The 16,302-nt window shown below is 43.0% G+C and overlaps 1 protein-coding gene across 5 annotated transcripts in view; it reads left to right on the top strand.

Annotated features, from left to right (window-relative positions):
* The window catches only part of DCDC2 (doublecortin domain containing 2), a 195,970-nt gene that overhangs the window by 117,918 nt on the left and 61,750 nt on the right, over positions 1-16,302 (top strand). For 3 of the 5 annotated variants that reach the window (XM_056521305.1, XM_056521302.1, XM_056521303.1), the window contains one exon: positions 8,234-8,386. The exons of the other annotated variants lie outside the window; for them this stretch is intronic. In XM_056521305.1, coding sequence (XP_056377280.1) covers positions 8,234-8,386 — 153 coding nt within the window. The remainder of the gene's footprint in view (positions 1-8,233; positions 8,387-16,302) is intronic. 5 annotated transcript variants of the gene reach the window in all.

Raw genomic sequence — 16,302 nt, 5'->3', positions numbered from 1 at the left:
CCCCTAGACATCTTATCCCCTATCCAAAGGATAGGGGATAAGATGTCAGATCGCCGGGGTCCCGCTGCTGGGGACCCTGGGGATCGCCGCTGCAGCACCCCGCTATCATTACTGCGCAGAGCGAGTTCGCTCTGTGCGTAATGACGGGCAATACAGGGGCCAGAGCATCGTTATGTCACGGCTCCGCCCCCTTGTGACGTCACGGCCCGCCCCGTCAATACAAGTCTATGGGGGGGGGCGTGGCGGTCATCACTTGCATTAAGGGGACGGGCCGTGATGTCATGAGGGGAGGAACCATGATGTCCCGCTGCTCCGTCCCCGGTGTTACTGCACAGAGCGAGTTCGCTCTGTGCGTAATGACGGGCGATACGCCCGTCATTACGCACAGAGCGAACTCGCTCTGTGCAGTAATGATAGCGGGGTGCCACAGTGGCGATCCCCGGGGTCCCCAGCAGCGGGACCCTGGCGATCTGACATCTTATCCCCTATCCTTTGATCGGGGATAAGATGCCAGGGGCGGAGTACCCCTTTAACTTTCTTTTGCCCTGTGCCTGCCATAAAGCAACTGTGTAGGTGTTGTGAAGTGACACACCACAAAGAGGCTACAGTAATGGCAGCCTCCAGTACACACTTTATTATTAAATATCATTAAAACTACATTGTTTTAAAACTAAATACATAAATGAAATGCTTTATCTGGATATAATAATCTTATTTATAAAATAAATAAATAAAATGGTGACACATTCCCTTTAACAGTAAGTAAATAGCAAAGTGTCTTATAATGACATAAGGAACAATATATTAAAAGTTTAGCTTGGTGACAGGAACTCTTTAAATGTCTTAGTTTTCTGGCAATTTTTCTGCCAATAATAAAGACTTTAAAATACAGTGGTGGTGCTTTAAAAACAAGAGGCATAGTCACCTGTACTGTATAAAAAACAAAACAAAAAACATACTTGCCTTGGCTCCCAAATCCCTGCAGTCACTGATGCTCTTTAATCTTCACAGCCAGAGGCGGGTTCAGGCAGCTTTAGGATGAGTGACGTAATCCTACGCCTGTGCATTCCGAAGAGACGCTCCAGACCTCTAGTAGCTGATGCATGAAGCTGTAAGCACGTCGTAGGATGCACTTACAGTTCAAAGCAGCGCCCTGCAAGTAGTCCACCATAATACTGTATGGGCATCTTGTGGGTGCCAATACAGCTAAAAGGGGCACAAGGAGGCGGTTAAAACTTTGAAACTGCCTTCTTGCATACACCCTGGAGTGAACTGTGTTATCAAATAAATATGACATTATGTGAACACATTCTATTAAAAGATACAGTGATGTAGTGGCTAAAATAATAGTTGGTGGAGGTGCAATAGACATCGCTTATCTAGATTGTAGTAAAGCCTTTGACACTTTCCCACATAGAAGACTTATCAATAAACTACAGTCTTTCAGCTTGGACTTCCATATTGTTGAACAGATTAGGCAGTGGCTGAGGGACAGACAACAGAGGGTTGTGGTCAATGGAGAATATACAGAGCAAAGTCTTGTCACCAGTGGGGTACCTCTGTACTGGGACTAATTTTGTTTTACCCCTTATGGACCAAGCCAATTTCCACCTTAAAGATCAGAGCATTTTTTGCACATCTGACCACTGTCACTTTAAGCATTAAAGGGGTATTCCAGGATTTTTGTTTTATTTGACTATGCTACAGGGGCTATAAAGTTAGTGTAGTTCATAATATAGTGTCTGTACCTGTGTTTAACGGTTTTCTCACAATTCTTCTGTGATTTTCACTCAAATATTTATGTTTACCAGTAGGGATGTCCCAATACCGATACTAGTATCGGTATCGGGGGCCGATACCAGGTATTTGCATGGTATCGGGGACTCGTCTAATGTCCCCGATACCTGGTGGAGTGCTCCGCTCCACTGCCCCGTTCTGCTGTCCGCATCACTGCTGCTGCCCCGTTCTGCCGTCCGCATCATGGCGTCTTATGGAGGAGCATGTGACACACATGTCACTCCATTGCGCCCAGCGTAAAGCTACGGAGGAAGCAGAGTGACGTGTATGTCACATGCTCCTCCATAAGATGCCATGATGCGGACGGCAGAATGGGGCAGCGGCAGTGATGAGTACGGGGCTGCAGAGCGGCGACACCCGACAGGTGCAAGTGAGCAACTACAAGGGTTGTCCTGCTGGCTACAAGGGGGAGGCCTGCTATCTACAAGGGGTGTGGTGTCTGCTGGCTACAAGGGGAGGCCTGCTATCTACAAGGGGTGGGGGTGTCTGCTGGCTACAAGGGGGAGGCCTGCTATCTACAAGGGGTGGGGGTGTCTTCTGGCTACAGGGGTAGGCCTGCTATCTACAAGGGGGAGGCCTGCTATCTACAAGGGGTGGGAGTGTCTGCTGGCTACAAGGGGGAGGCCTGCTATCTATAAGGGGTGGGGGTGTCTGCTGGCTACAAGGGGGAGGTCTGCTATCTACAAGGGGTGGGGGTGTCTGCTGGCTACAAGGGGGAGGCCTGCTATCTACAAGGGGTGGGGGTGTCTGCTGGCTACAAGGGGGAGGCCTGCTATCTACAAGGGGTGGGGGTGTCTGCTGGCTACAAGGGGTAGGCCTGCTATCTACAAGGGGGAGGCCTGCTATCTACAAGGGATGGGGGTGTCTGCTGGCTACAAGGGGGAGGCCTGCTATCTACAAGGGGGGTCCTGCTATCTACAAGGGGGGTCCTGCTATCTACAAGGGGGGTCCTGCTATCTACAAGGGGGGTCCTGCTATCTACAAGGGGAGGCCTGCTATCTACAAGGGGGGGTCCTGCTATCTACAAGGGGGGCGGTCTGCGGTTTACAGCGGGGCTGCTGCTAATGTCTGCACCTATCTATACTCCCTACTATTAAAGGCAATATTACAGCAGAGTCACTAACTTGAATTTATATGTACATAGTGCAGGTGACCTGATTTTTCATCAGCACAATCGCTCCGGAGACATTGGTTTTGCCACCAATGCAAATTCCCTGTTCTGCCCCCCCCCCCCCCCCCTCAATGCAGTGTATGGGTTTGGTTGTTCCAAACACTGAGAAGCTGAGTACCCCCAGGGGTGTGGAAATTTTATAAAAAACTACTTGTCCACGGGACTAAAATGGAGCAAAATCTACTTGTCCCTCATGACGATCCACTTGTCCCGGCCAATTTTCGCTTTTACGCTCTCATTTTTTCCTCCTCGCCCTATAATAGCCATGAATACCTACTATAAGGATACCTTTTAATTTTTCAATAACATATTCTCTGAACCAAAAAATATATATATATTTGGGGAAGTGAAATTGAAATAGTAAAAGATAATTTTGCAGATTTGGTGGTTTTCTTTTCTACACCATATACCTTGTGGTTGAGGTAACATGTTAGTTTTATTCTTTAGGCCGCCTGATTACAGCAATACCAGATTTGTATCGTTCAGAATTAGTAAAACATGACGTAAACGTTTTCACATTTTTTTAATTGCCATTTTTTAACCCCTGCAGCTTTATTTTTTTTTCACATACCAGGCTGTATGAGGGCTCATGTTTTGCGCCATAATCTGTTTTTTGTATCGGTACCATTTTGGCATTGATTTGACTTTTTAATCGCTTTTTAACTTTTTTTTTTATGGGATATTATAAAAATTGCAAATCTGTGGTTTGGTATTTTTTTACATTTACCGTACGGGATACATAATGTTATATTTTAATTGGTCGTACAATTACGCACGAAGCGATACCAAATATGTTTATTTTTATTATGTTTGCATGTTTTTATATAGGAAAAGGGGGTGATTTCAACTTTTAACATGGAAGGGGTTAATGCAGCGGTCTTCAAACTGTGGCCCTCCAGATGTTGCAAAACTACAACTCCCAGCATGCCCGGACAGCCAACGGCTGTCCTGGCATGCTGGGAATTGTAGTTTTGCAACATCTGGAGGGGCACAGTTTGAAGACCACTAGGTTAATGTGTCTTTCAAACTTTTATTAAAACTTTTTTTATTTTTTTTTTACACTTTATTAGACTTATGAGCAATCATTAGATTCCTCAGACAGATAAATAGAGATCTATTGAACTCTATTAATCTGTGTGCTCTGTGATCCATTGATAGAGCCTGGTCCAGCCAGGATCTATCAATGACAGAGCCCAGACAGGAGGAAGCAGAGGTAAGTCCTCCGGCTACCTCCATAGTGGATCGCCCCCCCTGCGATCGCGCTGCGGGGGGGCGATCCACCCCACTAGCCCACCAGGGAGCATTCACATCTCCCTTTAGACGCCGCTGTCAACTTTGACAGCGGCGATCTAAAGGGTTAATAGCCAGAGAACAGCCGGGGGCTTCAGATTATGGAGCGGGCAGAAATCCCGAGCCCGCTCCATACATACTGCAGAGCGCCGCATGCATCTCCCCGTGCAGACGCGCCTCCTCCCCTCAGCTCTCCGAAGCTATAGCTGGGGGGAGGGAAGGCAGAGGACGCAGGTCTACACGGGGAGCAAGAAGCCACGCCCCCTCATCTCCCCCTGCACGTCTGCAGAGCAGGGGAGAGAAGACAAATACACAGCTTCTCATCTCCCCTGCTCTGCTTCTGAGGAAACAGTTTTTTATTGTCGGAGGCGGCAGAGTATGGAGCGGGCAGGAGTCGGCAGCCCGCTCCATACAGACTGCAGATCGCCACCGCACTTGTCAGGTCCGGCCCTGCTTGCCCGAAGCCAGGCTAAGGGCCGGACAAATTCACCTGCCCGGCGCCCAAAACTGCTAGTCCCGGGCGTCGGGCGATAGGAATTCCACATCCCTGGGACCCCTTTAAGTGGTAATTTTAAGCATGCATGGGACTAAGTATTGATAGTATTCAAAATATTGGGAAGACTAGATGGGCCGAATGTTTCTTATTTGGCAACACATACTCCGGTGGAAAACTTTTTAGTTATTTATTTTAATTTTTTTAAATCAACTGGTGCCAGAAAGTTAAACAGATTTGTAAATTACTTCTTTAAAAAAAAAATCTTAATCCTTCCAGTACTTATTAGCTGCTGAATACTACAGAGGAAATTCTTTTCTTTTTGGAACACAGAGCTCTCTGCTGACATCATGAGCACAATGCTCTCTGCTGACATCTCTGTCCATTTTAGGAACTGTCCAGAACAGCATATGTTTGCTTGGGGATTTTCTCCTACTCTGGACAGTGTCAGCAGAGAGCACTGTGCTCATGATTCAGCAAAGAGCTCTGTGTTCCAAAAAGAAAAGAATTTCATCTGTAGTATTCAGCAGCTAATAAGTACTGGAAGGGTTCAGATTTTTTAATAGAAGTAATTTACAAATCTGTTTTAACTTTCTGGTACCAGTTGATTTAAAAAAAAAAAAAAAAGTGTTCCACCGAAGTACCCCTTTAAGTCATGTCTCCAGTCCTTTTAGAATAATCGTATTTCTTTCTTTGTTTCATTGCTTCTGTAAGCATCGTTTTAGAGGTGTTCTGCTCAGCAAAGGTTTGCTTCTGATATATCTGTAAGCCTGTAATTATGGGACTCCAGAATTTTAGTTTTGGCTCAGATTTACATTTGGCTTCCACTCCCATCTTGGAAAATACTTTGACAGAATCAATTTGTCCCTGTTTGGATGTGTCTTAAAAAAAATCAGCTTGGTCTATTCAGAGTGTGCCAACTTATCCCAGAAGACACATCATAGCATTGCAATTTTGCTTCGATAAAAAAATGTGATCCTTTGAGAGCTGAGAAAGTGAGAACTCCAATTATTAGCCAATTGCTGTGGAGAATAATCACACTCCAGAGTTCCTGCAGGCGTCTTCTGATTTGCTTCCCGGTAGAGGCATGGCAGCAATCTGGAAGAGTAATAATAAGTCTCTTCTGTGAATTGTTGCCTACTTCTTATTTGCTTCTACCAACTTGCTTTTCATTGATGTATCGGTATCCATCCTATGAAGATATCATTAAGATATTCCTGCTCTGCAGTCCTTATCGGGTAATGGTTAAGAAAACAAATTATGCTTTAGGAAATTTATGTATAGCTGTAAAAAAACAACAAATTGTGGTTTGCATACAGCTAGACATTTCAATTTCATCCGGTTACAATTATTGCATGTCCATTTTTTATACAGATGGTAAATGTATCATCATTTAGAATATGCTATAAATTACCCCTTTCTGACATAACCCATAACTGCGAATGACTGTAGCCTAAGGCAGACGTTTATGGCACTTCTATACCTAGACAACTTTGGTCTAAATTAAAACTGTTATCCATCTTGAGCAAACCTCTCTGTTTGATAAATACCATGATACAGTCACTATGTAACCTGGTCTAACAGCAGCAAGAGTTTGTCATATTGGTTATGGTAGTCTATAAATCTGTCCTATAATTTAAAGGGGAACTCCACCCCTAGACATCTTATGCCCTATCCAAAGGATAGGGGATAAGATGTTTGATCGCGAGGGTCCTGCGGCTAGGGACCCCCGCAATATAGCATGCGGAACCCACCTGTTTCTTGTCCCGAAGCGCTGGAGGGTCTGGGTCCCGACTATGGGAACGGAAGTCTGTGACGTCACAACTCCGCCCCCGTGTGACGTGACGCCCCGTCCCCTCAATGCAAGTCTATGGGAGGGGGCGTGACGGCCGTCACGCCCCCTCCCATAGACTTGCATTGAGGGGAAGGGGCGTGACGTCACGACTCCGCCCCCGTGTGACGTCACGCCCCTTCCCCTCAATGCAAGTTCCCTTCCCGTGAACGGGACCAAGACCCTCCAGCGCTTCCGGACAAGAAACAGGTGGGTGCCGCATGCTATATTGCGGGGGTCCCCAGCGGCGGGACCCCCGCGATCAGACATCTTATCCCTTATCCTTTGGATAGGGGATAAGATGTCTAGGGGTGGAGTACCCCTTTAAGCTTAGGGAGATGCAAGATCAGTTTCTTTTTAAAGGTGGCAAGATAGCTCAGTGGGTTTTATTTGCTTATGTTTTTATTTTGTATATTTTTTGAACACTTTTGTTGTTAAGCCATCATTGGTAAATTATTGCTTGTAATTTATAACCAGGTACATATAAAGTTAATATTACTAATACAAAGTATGTTGATTCTAATGATGCCACTACTATCACAACTAGAAAAAAGGACATTCATGAAAGCATACCAGTCAGATTCCACAAAAAAAATTATAATAATAAGTTACTCAGTACCTAATCCTGACCATACACATCTAATTGTTATGCCTTTATCACCTATATTTATTATTAAAATATTTATTTTCATTAGCTCACAGTGTTAGAAATCCTCTCAGGGGAAGGGGGTGTGTCCTCTCTTGTGGTGGTGGGAGATTATTTATGTGTCTGCTCATGCAGCCTTGTCCATGAGTCATCTCTTGTCCATGACTCATGGACAAGCCTGATGCTGCTGCAGGACTGATTAGTGTCCCAGTAGGCATGGGGACCCCTAGTGGTGGGATTTTCAGGAGCCGTTTTCTTTATTAAATATTCAAAAAAATGTGAGCAATTATATTTAATCAGTAACAACATATTAAAAGTGCCCATTTAAGGTCAAGATTGAAATCTGATGCCAAACCTTTAAAGGGGTACTGCGCCCCTAGACATCTTATCCCCTATCCAAAGGATAGGGCATAAGATGTCAGATCGCCAGTGTCCCGCTGCTGGGGATGGGATAATGGATATATCCAGTGGATCAGAACAGAACTTAGGTAAGTTTAGGTTGGGCCTTTTCATTTTCCATGTTAACAGAGGTAAGTTTATTTACCAAAGATAGTTTGCTTACCTACCTGTTTCATATACACTAGCTGCTGTACAATGTATTTTTTTATATTATAAATTCACAATACTTCACATATAAGCCGACATCTAGTCATTGGCTGTACATAGGACTTAGTTCCACTTTATTGCAGATTACGCACTCTTCTATGCCTATTCTGTCAACTAGCTGATGACTTACAGTCATGGACTTACTCCATGGATCAAAGCTACACGCAGTATATGTGTGTAATTTATAGCCATAAAGATGCAAAGACTAGCATGCCAGCTACAGTATATACACAGTAAAAGCTTACCTAACTTATTTTAAATTGGTTGTAAAATAGCCTTTAGTGTATATGCAAACAGTCCATAGAACATGTAGAAGATAGTTGCTTTGCATTTGTTCAGTAGACACTGAAAACCATATAAATGTAGTAACACACCCCCCCTGCTAATTTCTTTTTACAGCCAATGTCCTTGATAAAACAACAAGTGACCTCTCCGGAGCAGGCTGCCTTGGTCTGGAGGATAGATCAAACTGTAAAACACAAACTATTGTGATTCTTAGTTACAGGCTCAGCAGCTCTTCAGGCATTAAACTGTCTCAGCAAGTAATAGAAGGTGAAGTCTAACACTTTCTGTATGTAGAGGCACAATTTTGCTTATCTCTTACTTTGTAACATGTCGCACTGAAAATTAAGTGTACCACTGCATGTAGTAACAGACCTATCCCCTGAAGGAGGAACAAATGTTTTTATAGGTGATACGGGAAGAGAGAGTGACGAAAGGATTCCTAAGGGTGGTAGGTTTTAATTAAACAGATAAAATGTAGAAAACACTGACCTGATAGGTTTGATAACATCACCTATACAAAGTCCAATTCACACAAGGGAACAAGAGAGTCCGGCACTGCTGACGACTAAACTCGCAGGCACCGGCTGCACCACGTGGAACACTTTCGGGGGTGCAATCCAATAAAGCATGTACAAAATACGTGAAGAGAGAGTGACGAAAGGATGCACTTACCTGTCTCAGCTTGCTTGAAGAAATGTATTCATAAACAGCATACAGTCACGGCCGTAAATGTTGGAACACCTGAAGAATTTCTCACAGAAAAGGATTGCAATAACAAATGTTTTGCTATACACATGTTTATTCCCTTTGTGTGTATTGGAACTAAGGGAGGAAAAAAAAGCAAAGTGGACACAATGTCACACCAAACTCCAAAAATGGGCTGGACAAAATTATTGGCCCCCTTTCAAAATTGTGGATAAATAAGATTGTTTCAAGCATGTGATGCTCCTTTAAACTCACCTGGGGCAAGTAACAGGTGTGGGCAATATAAAAATCACACCTGAAAGAAGATAAAAAGGAGAGAAGTTCACTTAGTATTTGCATTGTGTGCCAAACTAAGCGTGGACAACAGAAAGAGGAAAAGAGAACTGTCTGAGGTCTTGAAAACCAAAATTTTGGAAAAATATCAACAATCTCAAGGTTACAAGTTCATCTCCAGAGATCTAGATTTGCCTTTGTCCACAGTGCGCAACATTATCAAGAAGTTTGCAACCCATGGCACTGTAGCTAATCTCCCTGAGCGTGGATGGAAGAGAAAAATTGATGAAAGGTGTCAACGCAGGATAGTCCGGATGGTGGCCCCAAAAAAGTTCCAAAGATATTCAAGCTGTTCTGCAGGCTCAGGGAGCATCAGTGTCAGCGCAAACTATCCGTGGACATTTAAATGAAATTAAACACTGGCAGGAGACCCAGGTGGACCCCACTGCTGACACAGAGACATAAAAAGCAAGACTACACTTTGCCAAAATGAACTTGAGTAAGCCAAAATACTTCTGGGAAAACATCTTGTGGACAGATAAGACCAAGATAGAGCTTTTTGGTAAAGCACATCATTCTACTTTTTACCGAAGACGGAATGAGACCTACAAAGAAAAGAACACAGTACCTACAGTGAAATATGATGGAGGTTCACTGATGTTTTGGGTTGTTTTGCTGCCTCTGGCACTGGGTGCCTTGAATGTGTGCAGGGCATCATGAAATCTGAGGATTACCAATGGATTTTGAGTCGTACTGTACAGCCCAGTGTCAGAAAGCTGGGTTTGCATCCAAGATCTTGGGTCTTCCAGCAGGACAATGACCTCAAATATATGTAAAAAAGCCCCCAGAAATGGATGACAACAAAGCGCTGGAGAGTTCTGAGCAAGAGTGGTCCAACATTCCGGCTGAGAGGTGTAAGGTGAGGTGTAATTATTGATTGCTATAGGAAGCGACTGATTTCAGTTATTTTTTCCAAAGGGTGTGCAAACAAATACTAAGTTAGGGGGCCAATAATTTTGTCCAGCCCATTTTTGGAGTTTGGTGTGACATTTTGTCCAATTTGCTTTTTTTCCTACCTTTTTGGATTAGTACCAATACACACAAAGGGAATAAACATGTGTATAGCAAAACGTGTTACTGCAATCCTTTTCTGTGAGAAATTCTTCATTTTCTTGAAAAATTTCAGGGGTGCCAACATTTACGGCCATGACTGTACAAAAGTCAGCGGGTAGAAGCAGAGGAGCGGCCTCACAAGGCCAACTGTTTCCTGTGCCCAAGCGCACTTCCTCGGGCTGCTGTTCGTCAGATCTATACGCTGTACTTTAGTATGCTGTGTATGAATAAATTTCTTCAAGCAAGCTGAGACAGGTAAGTGCATCCTTTCGTCACTCTCACTTCACGTATTTTTTACATGCTTTATTGGATTGCACCCCCGAAAGTGTTCCACGTGGTGCAGCCGGTGCCTGCGAGTTTAGTGGTCAGCAGTGCCGGACTCTCTTGTTCCGTTGTGTGAATTGGACTTTGTGTACGTGATGTTATCAGACCTATCAGGTTAGTGTTTTCTACATTTTATCTGTTTAATTAAAACCTACCACACTTAGGCTTCACAGACTTTTGGATGCAACAGGATGATAGGCTACAGTACATATTTTAAGGTCACAATACTGTAAATCTGTTTTGAAATAAACTAGATTTCTATTAGAGACCACAATAGAATGTATGAACTGGCACTACCATATATCATCTATGTCGTCCAGTGTACCAGGTGCATGCAAGTAGTGGTAGTATATTAGCACTGTGTGGAGGTGCTCTAGCCTGCTAGTAAATATACTTCATGTGTAATATAGCACAAAAGAAAAGAATCAGGATGCACTCACCACCATAGTCCATAGTGCATTATTTCGGAGTCCATTCATTGGGGTACATGTTGCGGGTGCTTACAGCAAAGCTCGCTTTGCTGTAAGCACCCTCAACATGTACCCCAATGAATGGACTCTGAATTAAAGCACTATGGACTATGGTGGTGAGTGCAGCCTGATTCTTTTCTTTTGTGCTAGATTTCTATTATAATTAACCTATAATGTGAAGGCAATGGGCAAAGCATTCTTCCAGATTACATCTTCATGATAAATGGAGTTAGTGAGAAAATGTGAATATCATAACCTTTTCTATTTCCTGAACTCACATGTCATGGTGGGGTTCATGGAAGTGCTAAAAAAAACAAGCACATAAATAGTTAGTGTACATTCACACAACGGGCCCCTTCAAAATCCACTGGCATCAGAACTGCTCAGACATATGGAGTCACCATTGACAGCAATGCAGTCCATGCACTGCTGAAAGAGTGAATGTGTTTGGGCTACATTCACACTACGAAATTTCTGAATGGAGGGAAATCCGGTGCAGCAGCCTCCCAACACGTTCATTCTTTCAGCAGAAATCCACACGGACTGCATTACTGTCAGTAGTGACTGCGCATGTCTTCATGGTCTTACCACCAGTGAATTTCGGCATAGCCCATTGCAGACCCAATCTTACATTCTGTAGTGGGAACTAACCCTCATTTATTTTGGCAGAGTCCGGAATTAGAATTTCGGCAGCGGAAATTATGCAGTGTACAAGATGTAGCAGTATTCATTTGAATATAATGGGAGGCTGATACACCAGGAATTTCTAAGCGGAATTTCTTGTTTGGAGATTCTGTAGTGTAAATGTAGCCTACAAGTACTAGATGCTTTATGTCCTGCTGTATATCCGCAATTGATCTCAGACTATTAACCCTTTAGATGCTGCCCACAGCATTTAGTGGGCTAAATATACTAAGTAAAATATACTGCCAATATACTAAGTAAAATATATATAACCATATTTCCATGCTCAGAAAAGCCCCAACCAATAATTGGGTTTACAGTTATTTTTATTTTAAAAAGTGCTCAGGGAGGGGGAAAAAGACTCCTTTTTTTCCTTAGAAGTCTTTATTCAATAAATTACACAAGGAGGTAGAGTTTAAAGGGAGACTCCTGTGGAAAACTTTTTTTTTTTTAATAAACTGGTGCCAGAAAGTTAAACAGATTTGTAAATGACTTCTATTAAAAAATCTTACCGTAATCCTTCCAGTACTTCTTATGGGCTATATACTACAGAGGAAATGCTTTACTTTTTAGATTTCTTTGATGTCATGACCACAGTGTTCTCTGCTAACCTCTGCTGTTCATTTTAGGAATTGTCCAGAGCAGGAGAAAATACCCATAGCAAACATATGCTGCTCTGGACAGTTCCTAAAATGGACAGCAGAGGTCAGCAGAGAGCACTGTGGTCATAACATCAGAGAAATCTAAAAAGTAAAGCATTTCCTCTGTAGTATATAGCCCCTAAAAAGTACTGCAAGGATTAAGATTTTTTAATAGAAGTAATTTACAAATCTGTTTAACTTTCTGGCACCAGTTGATTAAAAAAAAAAAAGTTTTCCACGGGAGTACCCCTTTAAGGGGTCCTTTTATAGTATAGCTAAATCCTTAAAACTTTCATTTGTTCTTTCAGTCCATAGGGTGGAGAAATCCCTCAAAGATTTACATTCTAAATCGATTTTCAAACTTTTTATTCCACACAGTGGACACCATTAAAGGGGTACTCCGCCCCTGGCATCTTATTCCCTATCCAAAGGATAGGGGATAAGATGTCAGATCGCCGGGGTCCCGCTGCTGGGGACCCCGGGGATCGCCGCTGCGGCACCCCGCCATCATTACTGCACAGAGCGAGTTCGCTCTGTGCGTAATGACAGGTGATACAGGGGCCGTAGCAGCGTGACGTCATGGCTCCGCCCCTCATGATGTCACGGCCCGTCCCCTTAATGCAAGTCTATGGCAGGGGGCGTGACGACCGCCACGCCCCCTTCCCATAGACTTGTATTGACGGGGGCGGGCTGTGATGTCACGAGGGGCGGAGCCGTGACGTAACGATGCTCCGGCCTCTGTATTGCCCGTCATTACGTGCAGAGCGAACTCGCTCTGCGCAGTAATGATAGCGCGGTGCTGCAGCAGCGATCCCCGGGGTCCCCAGCAGCGGGACCCCGGCGATCTGACATCTTATCCCCGATCCTTTGGATAGGGGATAAGATGTCTAGGGGCGGAGTACCCCTTTAAGTAACTTTGGTAGATGCCCCTGACTTACAGAACGTCTCATGTCCACCACCAACTCCATAGAAATAAAATTCCTCAGAGCTGAAAGTGGGACAACTTGTATCACAAAAATTAAGCTTATAAAAAACATATTTCTTAGTACAGCAGGAAGATAATATAAAATTGCCATTGCCAAAAATCGCTGCTGAAGGAGGGGGTTAATAGTACGGCATTATTTTGACATTGCGATGATTTGTCCATCTGATGTATTTCCTGCGCAGTGCTGTAGGCTGTGAATATTGCACATCTCACCACACATGAGCTCCGTGGACCGATGACTTATCATTTACATTTTCTCATCAGGCAGGAAAAGAGCGTATTTTATTATACTGTTGGAAGGGACATTTTTCCATTGAGTCTAATGTAGTAGATCTATATATGTTAAAATGTGTTCTCATTTTTGTATTGATGGTAAAGTCTAATAGAACAAAATGGAAATATGCTTGAAAATATGGGAGCACGTAGGGGCAGGTGTGAGTTTATCCTTAGTTATAGTGCCTTTTATATATGGCTCACTCAACGCTGTATATTTTATAGTTCAAATATATTTACATTCAGTAACAATGCAAATTAATGGTGCAAATGTGAAAACTGTACAAACTTACATCCACTGCAATTTGACTAAATCAAGTCAAACAATTGTTGGGCATCTTAATTGCAGAATGCCCTCATAGATTGTGTTAGGTTACTTTCACACTTACATTTGTCTCCGGCAGTGTGAAGCCTGTTATTTTAGGATAGCGAATAACTGGAGAAAAATTTGTGCTCGCACAAATTTTTCTCCCGCTACTCTCCGCTAAAAAATAACGAGTCCATCTGGACCCCATTATAGTGAATTGTTGGGACCCGTCAGGTAACGAGCCCATTTTCGGCCAACAAAAAGAGCCTTACAGGTACAATGCAGTTTGTATTGCTTTTAAGATTTGTTTGTGTATTTAGGAATATTAACAGCAATGTCCCTAATGTAATAGATCTACGCCCAAAGCAGACTAAGCAAATGATCAATAGAAACAAGCGTATAGACCAATAATGTCTTTATTAAACATATATGCAAAGAAGGCATACATCTAAAAACATTAAAATGCTGAGAGGTATTAGGTAGGTGGTATGAATACTGCTGGTAAAAACTAACACATGGAGGCTTAGCATATGGCATACAAATTAATGGTGCAAAATAGCAGTAGTAAACATAGACCCTGGTGATTACAGTACATACATTTTCAGGAATAACCCACTGATGGCCTTTCTACAGGGTAGGGTAAGCTGACACCAGATGAAGCCTTTTAAGTGAAACGTTGGATTGGGGAGGTTTGCATATTCTATGCTCCCACTATGGGAATGATTTTTACTATTGAAAGATGCATACACTGTGTTTATCCCTTGTCACTCTGACCCTGTGACCTGTATATTTGATGCACTTTACCACTTTACTATCCATGTATGTACTGTAATCACCAGGGTCAATGTTTACTACCGCTATTTTGCACCATTAATCTGTATGCCATGTGCTCAGCCTCCATGCGTTAGTCGGTTTTTACCAGCAGCATTCATACCACCTACCTTATACCTCTCAGCATTTTAATGTTTTTAGATGTATGTCTTCTTTGCATATATGTTTAATAAAGACATTATTGGTTGATCGCTATACGCATGTTTCTATGGATCATTTGTGTATCTAGGAAGAATCACAGTGTTCATCCTGAGATTCCTGGCTTATCAACAAGTCACCAAACTATAGAACTGCCCAAAATGTTTGGTTTTTAACATAAAACATAAACAAGTCAATAAGAGACTCAGATAGTAAGGAACACTTTTTCATACCGTTCATAAGCTTTATAAACAGCTAAATAAAACTGAACGATGGTGGGATGTTAAAGAGTACCTGCCACCAAATAAACTTTTTTAAACTAACTTGGACTATGTTCCCTAACTACTCCTAACACTCTTCCCGCCATTAAAAAAAATGTCAGAGCTTTTTAAAAGCTCTGTATCTTACTGCTCTTCATGCTCACATAGTGCAGTCTCCCAGCAGGAGAAAGTGGGTGTTCCCCAACAGGCATGACATCACTGAAGCCTGCTGGGGGACCACTTCTGCCATCACATCTTTGCAGTGCTGTGATGAATAGAAGACTTCAGGCTCTATGCTGCTTTCAGTCTGTGTATCTTTCAATGATGCTCTTTGCAGCTTTCAGTCTGTGCAGCTTTCAGTGAGGCTCTGTGCAGCTGTCAATCAAGCTCAGTGCAGGAAGAAGCACTTGCTGAGTTTGGTCTCCTGCCAGGCTGGGAGGCGTTCCACCTAGTCTTCGATTTTTCTATTACATTTTAAACATATTTACGTTGATAATTTTAAAAGCAAGTGAATGGGAAAGTGTCTGCTAATTACACAAGGAACACTATATTTATTTGGTGACAGGTACTCTTTAAAGGGATTTTTCAGGAATAACCCACTGATGGCTTTTCTACAGGGTAGGGTAGGCTGACACCTAGCACTACACCAGTCAGCTGTTCTGCACAGCTGCCGTGCTAGAAATAATATATGGAGCCGAAAGCCTTAGGTCAGTACATTGTGTAGGCTTGGGATGGGAACTGGCATCACCAATACTTAAGCCTTTCAGATCCCACAAAATAAAATGTTACTCAGCGGAGAGGTGTATCCACTGACACCACTGTCCATGTCAGGAACCGTACAGGGCCGGAGAGGTTTGCTATGGGGATTTGCTCCTTCTCTGGACAGTTCCTGACATGGACAGAGGTATCAACAGAAAACACTGGTCAGACAGAAAAGAAATTCAAAAGAAAAGAACTTCCTGTGGAGCATACAGCAGCTAATAAGTACTGGAAGGATTAAGATTTTTAAATAGAAGTAATTTGCAAATCTGGTTAACTTTCTGGCACCAGTTGATTAAAAAAATTGTTTGCCACCAGAGCACCCCTTTAAAGATAGGACAGAAAACCAATCCACGGGGTAGCTGCTGCAGGCGACAGTGCTGTTTCGCGCTACAGCGCTATAACAGGCTGTGTTTCTAT

This window comes from Hyla sarda, chromosome 5 (genome assembly GCF_029499605.1).
Source record: "Hyla sarda isolate aHylSar1 chromosome 5, aHylSar1.hap1, whole genome shotgun sequence".
In the NCBI taxonomy this organism is placed as follows: Eukaryota; Metazoa; Chordata; class Amphibia; order Anura; family Hylidae; genus Hyla; species Hyla sarda.
This window is presented reverse-complemented; position numbering and strand designations above follow the sequence as displayed.